The sequence below is a fragment of the Rhamphochromis sp. 'chilingali' genome (assembly GCF_963969265.1).
Source record: "Rhamphochromis sp. 'chilingali' genome assembly, chromosome: 6".
Lineage (NCBI taxonomy): Eukaryota > Metazoa > Chordata > Actinopteri > Cichliformes > Cichlidae > Rhamphochromis > Rhamphochromis sp. 'chilingali'.
The window spans coordinates 8,510,944-8,523,048 of NC_137933.1; the positions used below are offsets into that span (position 1 = coordinate 8,510,944).

The window sequence follows — 12,105 nt, forward strand, 5'->3', positions numbered from 1 at the left end:
GGAAATGGTTTGTTTCTCTGTTTTTATAGTGTTCATTCAGTCAGTGGGAATTGTTTAATGGAAAGCAGTTGTCAAAATCTCGCTTTAACTTTGCACGCAGACCCACAGATGTTGCAGTATGTGCGCATGTTTGTCTATGTATGTGAATGTGATTGATTCTCTGTGTATATTCTCAGTATTTGTGTCAGCTTTAGAACCGAATCTGAAGCATTCAAACAGCGCTAAGGGTAGGCATAACCGCAGCAATTATGCAGAATGTCTGCTTTGTGTATCGTAGTGCTGTCAAAACAAACACACACAGAGGTTCTGAGAGTTTATTTAGCAGAAGAGTGTTTAGAGGAGTGAGAGAGCTCTTTTTTTTAACCACACTTGATTTCATTGTTGAAAAAAAATCTGCTGCCCTTCACTAGTGCTTGACTCAAGCTCGGCTTCTGAATGAATAAAAATGGAAATAAGCTCCATCAGTGGGATAAACTGTAGTGCATTCACCTCACTCACCTGCTGCCTATCCGCACAAGTGCCTGTTTCTGTAACTGTCACATTCTTGTTGAAAGAAACCCCACTGGCAGATCATCCCTTTGCCACCCAGTCAGGCTCTGTGTGTTTGTGTGTGTGTGCGTGCGTGCGTGCGTGCGTGTGTGTGTGCGTGTGTGCGTGTGTGTGTGTGTCGTCTGCCTGCCTGTCTGTGCAGGTTTAGTCCAGACTGATGGTGTTGATTTGACAGTGAGCTGTTAAAACATCCCACGATGGCCCATCACATAGGGAGACACACAGACATGATTACATGGGGTGTCTCATTCAGGCGCCCACCTCAATGGGACACCCCCCCCCCCCCCCCCCCCCCCCTCTGGTTGCAAGTAGTTTCAATTAAAAAGTAAACTGTTAGCAATTTTCAAAAGCCAGAATCACCGTATGAGATTCAAGATTCATGCGGCATGTTTCAAAACACAGATAAACCCATGGCATCCACATGATGTGTCCAAGATGTGAACACAGAGGGAGTGAAGGTGTGATTGTGCTGTGAAAGGCTTTCTGTCTTGATTTTATCTTTTAGGGAGCTGTTCATTTCCCCCCGTCCCTCTGTTCTTCTTACTCTGTGTGCTGGACTGATTGGTTCTCACCAATCAGCCATAAAATAAAGAGGGTGAATTGAGGAAGTAGACTGGCAGACAGCCACACAGGTGGTTAAAACCAGCAGGACCAGGTGTTTAATGGACTTGATGAAGCATAGAATGAATGTTTATGTGCTCAACTGTCTGCACAATTGAGCTTTTCTTTATAATTCACTGCGTGTTTCACCTTCAGGTGTGGTTTAAGATTGGATTGTAGCAGGTGAGAAAGCACCTTACCCTGCAGTGTCTTTATTATGTTTTATTCAATCTAAAAATGTACACAGAATTGTGCTGGTGTGTCCATGGATGCTTATTTTTGATGTTTTAGCTGGTGGAGCTTTACACAGGTACACAGGGCAAGAACCAGAAGGTGTTGGATTAATGCTTAAACAGGCTGGTTAATGTTTGATCATAAGGCGTTACACTTTCTGTGTGCGTTTGAGAGAGAAATCCCCGAGTGTGTCAGCTGGTCAGAGCTCAGGTGATCACATGGTGGATTGGAGAGAATGAGCAATCAGAGTTGCTGTTGCTAAGATACCAAATATACCAGAAGCCAAATAATATTTTTCAGCCGGCACAGGCTTATTCACCCTGGAGATGTTGTGTCTTCCACATGACTTCTGCTGACCCATGGGCTGCAAAAGAAAGAGCACCTATAGCGGTGGGATAAAATAAGAGCGACGTTACCCTGAATAATGCAGTTCGGTTCAACTGTTCTCAATCAAAAGCTGCCTCCATATAATATTAACACTTTTTTCTGGTGCTGTGATAGAGAGGTAATCTTGTAATGTTCCACAAGGTATTTGTATTATATTGTCCAACCTTTGTATATACACTGTGTTCATTTGTGGCTTAACAATTAGTCTATTCATGGGAGATATGACACAGCAGTTTTTAATGGCTTTTTTTCCCAGGAACATTTAAACTTTGAAAAATGTGGCCTTTTAAGATGAAAGCCTGGGGGAATTTCAGTTTGTGTGGGTGCAAGCCGATGTTAGCCTGAATCAAAACCGTTTCAAAGGAACAATTAAAACATAACAGTCAACTTACAATAGCACAGATATCCTGATATGACTGCCTCAACTCTCAAACACAACAGTGAGTATGTAAAAATGAATTTTCAGATGGAAGAGGGCTCAGTGTGCTCCCTGTTACACCGACGTGTGTGAAGTTGCATCATGGTGTGTCTATTCATGCTGCTGCTGCGCCAGAACATTTCTGTTAAAAACTTGAGCGTACGTGGTTTTCTGTCAGAATAGAAAGAATTACTCAGGTACGTGTCAAAGTTCTGCAAGTGGGTGGCTAGATGCAATCCATGAAACATCCCGAGTGGGTGAAAGTGTGTGTGTGTGTGCGCGAGGGCACACACTGATGGATTTAACAACGCACAGTTACACACACATGCTGACGCAACGTGTTGGCTCACAGTCTTAACCAGCCAGACTCTACAAGAACCAACAGTCAAAAGGTCAAATGACACGGAGCTGTCCGGAAACGAAGCTCGTGTCGTCACATCATAGGAAAAAGGTCCAATGCATCAAGCCAATAAGGTGTTTCTCTAAAATATAACATTTCAGCCAAAAAAAAGGTTCCTGCCTCATTGAAGCAGAAAAATGTAATTTGTTAACTGCTGTTTTGCAAAAAAATATGTGATTTCATTTTGTTACATTTTTTTTTCTTTTAGTGGGAAACTGTAATGTACCCAAACAGACCAGCTTCTGAATTAACTTCGACCGTTCATAGTTAGGGGTAAAGTAGGATATTTTATTGCATCGGGATTTTGATGCTCATAATTTCAGTTTTACTTCCAAATGAAGTGATGAAGTGTTTCAGACGAAACCACAGCTTTAACAGCTTACGGTCTCACAGTTTGCTGTAGTGATGTTGTGCTTTGTTCCCAGATCCCTGCGAATAGAAAAGCATACAGGTAAATGCAGAAGCAAGACTCAAATTGTGGTAAACTATAATCCTCATCAGAAGGCAGGTGTCAGTCTTAGAGTTCTCACATTTATTGTAGTACATCATGAACACCTCTTCCACCCTTGTGGTCAACACCGGTGCCCCTCAGGGGTGTGTTCTGAGCCCTCTGCTATACACTCTCTTCACCCATGACTGTATTTCCTCCTGCGCGTCCAATCTCATTGTTAAGTTTGCAGATGACACTACAGTGCTCGGACTTATATCCAACAATGATGAGACAAACTATAGGACAGAGGTGCAACAACTAGAGTCATGGTGCCACGACAATAACTTGGTCTTAAACACCAAAAAGACCAAGGAGATCATTGTAGATTTCCGGAAGAGGGGTCATAACAACCATCTGCCTCTCTTCATTGGCAGTGAGGCGGTGGAGAGGGTGAGCAGTTTTAAATTCTTGGGGGTAACTGTGACCGAGGACCTGTCCTGGGGCAACCATATCACCTCAGTTGTACGGAAGGCCCAACAGCGCCTCTACTACCTGAGGAGACTGCGGAGCGCACACATTCCCAGATCTCTGATGTTGAACTTCTACAACTGTGCCATCAGCAGCGTTCTGACGTATGGATTTCTAGTGTGGTTCCCCAGCTGCACCAAGGCCGATCAGCAAGCACTCCAGCGGGTGGTGAAAGAAGCTGGCAGAATTATTGGAACAAGTCTGCCAGAGATCAGTAATATCTTCCCCACTCGCTGTCTGAGGAGGGTGCACAGTATCCTGCGGGACCAACATCACCCTGCGCGCCACCTTTTCCATCTGCTGCCCTCAGGGAGAAGGTACAGGTCTATACAGGCCAGAACATCCAGACTGGCCAACAGCCTGTATCCACAGGCTGTGAGGCTCCTGAACTCTCTGCCCCCCTCTCACGGACAATAACCATATCCAACTTCTTAATAGCAATGAACTGGTCTGCATTGGTGCATCATATCTTTATTCTCTTCCCCCTCCTGCCCCCCCCCTCTTTCTTAAATAGATAACTATCATATCTGATATCATATCTCACAGTACAATAATATTGAATGGGTTGCATTGTTGTATTTTGTCATGTTTCTCAGGTCTTTGTCTGAATTTCTACGAACATTATTGCTAAGGATTGTCTTATTGCATTGGAGTCACACTGGGTTAAATATGTACACTTGGGTTTTAAGGGGTATTTATTATTTTCTTCTTTTTTTGGGGTTGTATGGAAGCCCCAAACGCAATTTCATTGTTCTTGACAATGACAATAAATAAATAAATAAAATACTAAATACATCAATCTGGTTAAATCTTATAGCCTAGTTTTGGTCACTCTGATCTGCTGGTGCTCTGCTTTTATTCTGACTGGAAGACTGACATGTAAACAGTAAATGTAAGAGCCGTTTTGCTGCTTGTCGGTGAAATCCTGCTTCACACTCATAATACTCTTGCTCAAGCATACTCCTTCCCCCCCCCCCCCCCCCTCTCTCTCTCTTGCTCTCTCACTCTCTCACTTGCTCTCTCTCTCTCTGTCACTCTCACACACTCTCACACACACACACACACACACACACACACACACACACACACACACACACACACACACACACACACACACACACACACAATAGCAGCCCTGTGATGGGAGGAAATGTTTGTTCAGAGCACTGTTGGCCGGCTAGCCCTGCACTAACGCTGCCAGGAGCCGAGCAGAGCAGAGAGGTGACAGTGGCTCGGATCGAGGTGTGAAGCTGGGCAGAGGCAAACTGCAGGAACATGTCACACTTTCAGGCAGGTATGGGGCTTCCCTGAAGATTTGTTGTCTTATGCTGACAGTGAACGCTTTCTTGTTTAGAGGTGGGGGGTTTTCTGGTTGTCAGTAGATTCTCTTCTGTACCATATAAAATTTTGAGGCTATAGCTTACTGCCCTTTGGCAGCGTGGGCGCTTCGTATACACTTTTCCTTTCACTTCAGTGTGTCTGCAATCATTTATCAGCCGGTTATCTTGGTACAAAGTTTGCACAGAGCAGATTCATGAGAGCAGTGACCCAAAAAATAAAGTGGTGACAGACACAGACATTGCATTCCTCTTTCTTGTTGTTGGCAACGTTTTGCTAATCCAGTCAACAGTACTAACGTGATCATCCATATCAGTCATCCTTTAACCAATGCTGTTTCAGACATTTTCTTTTAAGCTGGATGATCATGTAGTATTTAGATTCCTGGCCAGCCTTAAACTAAGTTTAACTTCTATGACATTGGAACACTCTGCCTTACAAGTGTTACAACCTTTGATCCGATTCTAACTCATTAAATATCCTGAATGGACTAATCAGTGATATACAGTAATTAGAACATATATTTAGTGGTCTGAGTAGGATTTCAGGCTACAGCTGATGTTCCGCCAGCTTTACTAAACTGTTTTTCCTACACGTTTTAAATAGCAGTAGAGGTTTCAGCATATTTACCCTGACCATGACACTTATGATGGGGTGTCTCACTGAAGTATACATTCTGAGGGTTACTGCTATTTAAGCTTCAACTATAAAAGGCTGCTTACAAGTTTAGGCCCAAGGTATTAAAGAAGGTTTTCAACAAGTTTATTTTTAAGGACCCGGCAGTATTCAGAGAGGACCATAACCTGCATTCCTACTGTTCCTTAGTTTACTGCTGTCCTACGTTGAAGGACTGCATGTGCCAGGCCTGCTAACAGCTGTTTCCCAGGTCAGAGGTCATGGAAATGACAGCAGGGGCAGTGGTGCATTTTCAGTTCAGCCGATGACCTGAAGTCAGATGAACTCTTCACACACTGGCATGGCTCAGATATTTTTGGAGCTTGTTTCAAACACTGAAAGCAATGAAGAAATTGTTATCAAGCCAGTATTATTGAAATAATACATCCAATATTCTGTTAGAGGTTGTAACATTATTGTGAAATTCATAGTATCATAGTAGCAAGTCTATCTGCTAATAACTAATAATGTGGCTCTAAGAGCAGTATGACTGTGGGGTTGACTGATAAAGGAGTGCTAGTAAGTCCTTCAGCAAGGAGTACTTCCTGCTCAAGTTTTTTGCTGCTGACTGACAATTACAGTAGCCTGGACATTCCACCTTGATGATGTTGCCCTTGTTCACATGCAAATTGAGTGTAATGCTGAAACTTTAATGACGTAAATGCTGTCCTCTACACCATCTTTGCTATCTGAGCTACACTATTGCACTGCGTAAAACACAAGAGAAGGAAGGAAAAGAAGTGAAGTACACCACAAAAGGGAATCCAAGTATTCAAACAAGTTACTTTGTAACATGTACCCCCAACTGCTGGTGGATGTAACTAAATGTGACATAGTACAGGATGGCAGCAAACTTAGTAGTAATTCTGTGGCTTCTGTGGTTTAGTAGTGCACTCATGGATTTACCTACAACATTTGCTGTCAGACATTTTTATATTTTTACAAAGGCAGATGTAAATGAGTTCGTCACCTCATAGCCGGAGACTTCCTAGCAGGAGAAGCACAGTGGGAGCTGTAGGTCAGGTTATATTTAGTTGGTGCATATTAAGTGTAATCATGTCATTAATCATTACTGTACAGGACCCTTCTGTTTGCAGCCCACACCCAGGCTCATTTACAAAGAACACAGTTCATATGTATTTAGGTTTGAAACCACTTGCGGTATCATTGCTGTGTATCTGTGCTCCCACCCTCTGCTGTAAAGTTCTATTGAAGCTTTCAGAATGATTTTTTGTCAATATATTGTTGCAGTGTTGCAGATTAGGCTCAGTGCATTAGAAATCTACTCTGTGAATAAATAGCATTCTGAAAAGATTCGGCCCCTCCCTAACCTTTGTGTACAGTTTAAAATTTCCACTTCTCAAACAGTTTTTATTGTTGATTAGTTGCTCTGCAGAGACTTCTACACAGCTAGTAACTCTGTGTGTAATATGAGAGATCAATGACTGTATAATACTGATATATCTTTTGTTGTACCCTGTTTGTTTGCTCCCCACCAACAACAACAGTTGGTACACTTTGATCGCACAGTCATTCATCAGATCTACCCTGCTTAATGACTTGTTTTATGCGGTTTACCTTACGATAAGGTGCGCCAGCCAGCAGATTCTGTGTATAATGGGTCACATGGTCTCTAAACAAAGCCTGTCTGCCTATCAAATCCTCTCACAGTCCAGTGACAGCTCAGCAGTCTGCTCATGTTGCCATGGCTGCTGTCATAGCAACTGAGTGACTATAGATGTTTGCTTCCTCATAGATCAAGTGATGTAAGTGTGGCTGGTTTGAATTCTGCTTTGGCTATGTCACTATGTGGTCCAATTTACTTCTCTAGTATAGCACAGCAATCTCTGTACATACAGACGCTCTCTTCTACTCTTCAGGACCAGTTCATACTTTTATATGTGCCAGAAACTTGTTGTTTTAGTGCCATTTGTTTGTTATAAATGCTGATATCCCAAATGTCACAAAACGCCTTTAAATGCAGTGCCGTGTAAACACTTAACACTCAGGTCTCGTCACATAAAACTTGCCAAAAAATTGTCATGATGACTTTTTTGCACGAATCCGAAGTTGGATACAACACATTATTGAATGATCAAAAAAAGCTTATTTTCCATCTTAACTGTTTTTGGAGTCATCCTACCTGTCAGATCAGTGATTATTAAATGATAAACGATCTGCAGTCCCAACAGTTCTATCATTGTCATTGATATTCAGCACCTCTATTTACTGCTTAAGATTTTGTGATGCCAACCTTTGCCTTATGTTGACTCCCCCAGATTTGTTATTGTTGTGAGAGCCATGCAAAAAGCTAATCAGTGTGGGTGCTCGTATTTCACCATGATGCAAATTTCAATGTAAATGTACAGTATGAAGAATCATGCAGCTGTGACTCTCTCTCTCTGTAGATTGAGAACATAGATACCTGCCTCAGTTTCCTGGCAGCTAAAGGAGTCAACATCCAGGGTCTGTCTGCAGAAGGTAAGCTGGAACCACAGATTTATTCTTTCACATGGAACATGAGAGTTCATCCTGAATTAAGCTCAGGCTTAGTTACTAAATAGAACTGATGCCGCAAGAAAGATAAAACCTCAGAATTGGTACACTGATTTTTAAAAAAAAAAAATTTATTAGCAAGCTCTCTCCAGGAAACTCTGTATTAATGCAAATGAAAACATTCAGGGCTGATTTCACAACACATATAACTAATGTACCAGAAAGCTTACAATGGTACATAATGATGTTTAAATGTAGCTGTTGTCAAAAAAAAAGAAAGAAATTCACACAGGGAACTGAGAGACAATATTATTACTGGTGCTAATGCAAAGCTGAATCAAACAGCAGCATCCTATTACAGCAAGAAACACATGGGGTCCATTCACTGTTCTGTTAGGAGAACTTTGAGGTGTATCATCTTGCAGTTCAAGAACAATCCAGAAGGAGAGCTAAAGGCAGCAGAATTAGATAGAGGAATTAAACAGAGTGTGACATATTTGAAATGTCAGTTTCAGATGGGGCTGACCATCTAAATAAGGCCCAGGGCCCAGAATCGGGCTGGCAAAGACATGCCAATGTTTCTCACTGGACAACTTTGGAAAGGAGGGGATAAATTTGGACTTTTAAATGGATTAATGCATTGTACAGCTTTATACAGCTACTGATTCATGCTACACTAAAGTAATGAAATACTAGATAAACAATTAAATTACAAAAATGTTGCTGTTTTTCACTATCTACAATAAAATAGAATATATGGTTTGATAAGCAAGAGAGATGATCTCCATATAAGAAAACAATCAAAATGCCATGAAATCATTAAAAAAACCCTAGTAGCTTATTTTCCAAGCACTAGTATGGTAAATGTGAAAAATTGTTGCAAACTTCATCCTCTATTTTGTTTTCATCTCCCCACTTTTTCTTTCTACTTTTCTCCTTTTAAATCATTCACCCCATCCTTGTTTCTGACCTTCAGAGATTCGGAATGGCAATCTGAAAGCCATCCTTGGCCTCTTCTTCAGCTTGTCCCGCTACAAACAGCAGCAGCAGCAGGCCCAGCGGCAAAACTCCCAGCCCACCCTCCCACTTGCTGCCCAGTCCCAGAGCACACACCCTCCACTGAGTCAGCAGATCAGCGCCCCGGCCCAGCTCAGCCACTCTCTGCATGGGACTCCTGCCATCACATCCCAGAAAGCAGCGCAGGCCGAGATGCAGTCCAGGTGAGGCTAACTGGAGTGAACAAATGTGTCCCTGTGGTGTTTACTTTCTTCACGTGCCTGCTGTTGTAATCCATCATTTTGACATTTCTATCTTCCTGTTCGCACTTTTTGTCATTTATAACTCTAAACCTGACCTCTCACTGTCTCTGTCCTCTTCCATATCTTTCCTCTCTTTTCTTCTCCTCTAGGGATGGGTGTCAAAGTAAACTACTCAAGTTTTCCCTTGGTCAGAAAAAGACCTCTAGGTCAGCTCTTGTGCCTTTCTAATTTCTTTCTCCTTCCCTTCTTTCCTCCACCACACCTCCTATTCCGTTCCATTCCTGGAAATAGGTTGAGATTGCCCCTAATCAAGGATAGCATTTCTTTCGCGCTGTAATGAGTTTAATGTTGTTTCTTTGTCTGTGATTAAGGGCAATCTCTACTACAAGCACGATCTATTATGCATGAGTGGTACTGTTGGAGCAGATAGGAACAAAAGCTCCAGGCTCCATTTTCAGAAGGCCCTGTCTCTCTGGCAGCGTGCCTCATTTGGCAGGCCTGCTTAATGGGCTGTAGAAGACCTTTAGATAACCCTTAAGTAAATGTGTGCGTGCTTGTGTGTGTGCGCGTGTGTGCTCCTGCAATCCCCCATATAATATGACATTAATAATTAACACAGAGGAATCTGTGGCAGGTCTGTAATGAGACATGTTATATTTATCTTTGGTCTTACTTTTTTTTCTTTTTCAGTTACATTAGCCTCCTTATAGCATGCAGCATCATATGATGTGATAACGCACCTTGAAATTTAGTGTACCATTTAGTTTTGCATGCTGCCCCATCCCAGAATATGTTTACATTGCACCTGCCCGGATACAGCACCTGACCAAACTAAAGAAATGCCCCCCTCTTTTGGTCAGCATGTGCAACTACAATTATTCTACATCATTTATCAAAACACTTTTTAAACTCTTTTTTTTTTTAAATTGATTGATCTTAATTAAGATTAAAATGACTCTCTGGCAGCATCTGATAGCGAATTTTAAAAGATTTTAACAATGTGAATTGTTTATATTAATGCTAGCTGCTAATATTGCGGTGAAAGGTCTATTTTTCTTTGTTTTGGAATAAAAATTATTGTTAACTCAGTGTTAACATACTGAGTTAACAGCAAAACATGGTGCTTTTGAACATAATGAGTGTGAAAGAATCTAAGTGAAGAGAAGAATTGCTGTACAATTTAGTGTAAGCAGACTGTTTTTTAAAGGGTTTTCTTTTGGTAAGTTGGTTGTATCCAAGTAATGATGTGCTGTTAGCACTAGTACTTCATTTTGAGAAATATTTAAGTACTTTTCTTTGTCTGCACTGCACTTTTAAGAGTGTAGAAAGAGAAAGATTTGCGGAGTAGATTTATTCTGGAATTTCTTTTCACACTATAGCCCATATTAAAATTAAAATTTAAGAAAAAAGTGTTGCGCGTTTTTTTTTTTTTTTTTTTTTTCTAATGTAACCACTAGATTGAATTACTTCCTGACAGACTCAGTCCAGTGGGGGAAGGTAGTAGACTTGCTGGCCCTGCTATAATTGAAATGATTTTAGACTACTCTAGCCTAAATAATGTGGTTAAAGCTATTACCTTGCAACAGCTGGATAAATAGTGGTCACTCAAAGTGAATGGCAAGACGGAAATGAGAGTTTCTATAATGCACACGAGAGCTGAGTGAGACTGCTGTAATCTGCTTATCAAGTATCCGCCTCAGTCCCAAGATGGTGATGATGTCGCCAATGGTCAATTAGCATTTCATTAGCAGCTGTGTGCCACAGCCTGTTAGATTCCAACTCGCCTTATAGATTGGCTTGCAAAATGAAATCAAGGTGTCATAACTTCCACCAAAGCTTGTCTACAGTCTAATCCATGTGGGGAAAATAAGGAGGAGCACGTGTAATCTGAGCTCATAGTTCTCCCAGGACCTGCTCTCAGTCTGACTGTCCACTCTGCTGCAAGCTTATCTGTCTCCATTAGCCTGGTGTAGGTGTACCCTGGGGGTGGGTCGCCGCAACGCTGCAAGAAAAGCAAACAAAAGCTACGTTTAAAACTAAAGCTGCAATTTTAAATAGAAAACTACACATGTCAGGAACAAGTGAACCTTGAACCTTGAACAAGTTTGGAAAAATGCCTTGTTAGAAAGGAGCCTAAAATAGTGTGAAGCATTTAGAAAGACATGAAGAGGAGGGCAGTCCTATTGTGGTTAGTGTAGCAATGAGGTTGAGGTATATTTGACCTTCTGGAAAGCAAACAGAGACCACTTCCCCCAGGAAATCAATACAGTAGGTCAACAAGTTCATATTACAAATTAACTGTGGATGTTGAGGTCCTCTACAGCCTATTGAGGGTGGTACATCAGCTTCAGTGCACATCATCACAGAGGCACGGTATAGAAAACAAAGCACGCTAGTGCAGATTTCTTTTTAAAGCTCATCCTTTGTGGCAAATTGCACTCCCCTAAACAGTGAAGCATGTTTGTGTAGCACTTTCCTTTTTTAAACTATTAACTATACTTAATTTAGTTTTGAAACTATATTAATTTTATCACTAGTTTCAAAACAAACAGAAGATGTATGCTACTAGGATATTTTGGTATTTGCAGAATGTGGTTTTCTCTTTCAGAAATGTGATTTGTTCTACAACTGCCACTTACCCTTCTAATGTGTTTGGTTAAATCACATAAAATGCTTGGTCTAATAAATCTAATTATGTTATACCCTCCCATCTTAGTTTACAGTCTGTTGTGCTTGTGTTATAGGCTTGCAGTGACCTAATGTGTCTCTGTAATGTGTGGGGGAAAATAAA

The 12,105-nt window shown here is 41.3% G+C and overlaps 1 protein-coding gene across 4 annotated transcripts in view; it reads left to right on the forward strand.

The window, feature by feature from the left end:
* The window catches only part of nav2a (neuron navigator 2a), a 319,405-nt gene that overhangs the window by 158,521 nt on the left and 148,779 nt on the right, over positions 1-12,105 (forward strand). For 2 of the 4 annotated variants that reach the window (XM_080885572.1, XM_080885571.1), the window contains 3 exons: positions 7,968-8,040; positions 9,032-9,275; positions 9,464-9,520. In XM_080885572.1, the coding sequence (XP_080741698.1) occupies positions 7,968-8,040; positions 9,032-9,275; positions 9,464-9,520 (374 nt within the window). The remainder of the gene's footprint in view (positions 1-7,967; positions 8,041-9,031; positions 9,276-9,463; positions 9,521-12,105) is intronic. The other 2 variants (XM_080885574.1, XM_080885573.1) reach the window with 1 other exon arrangement.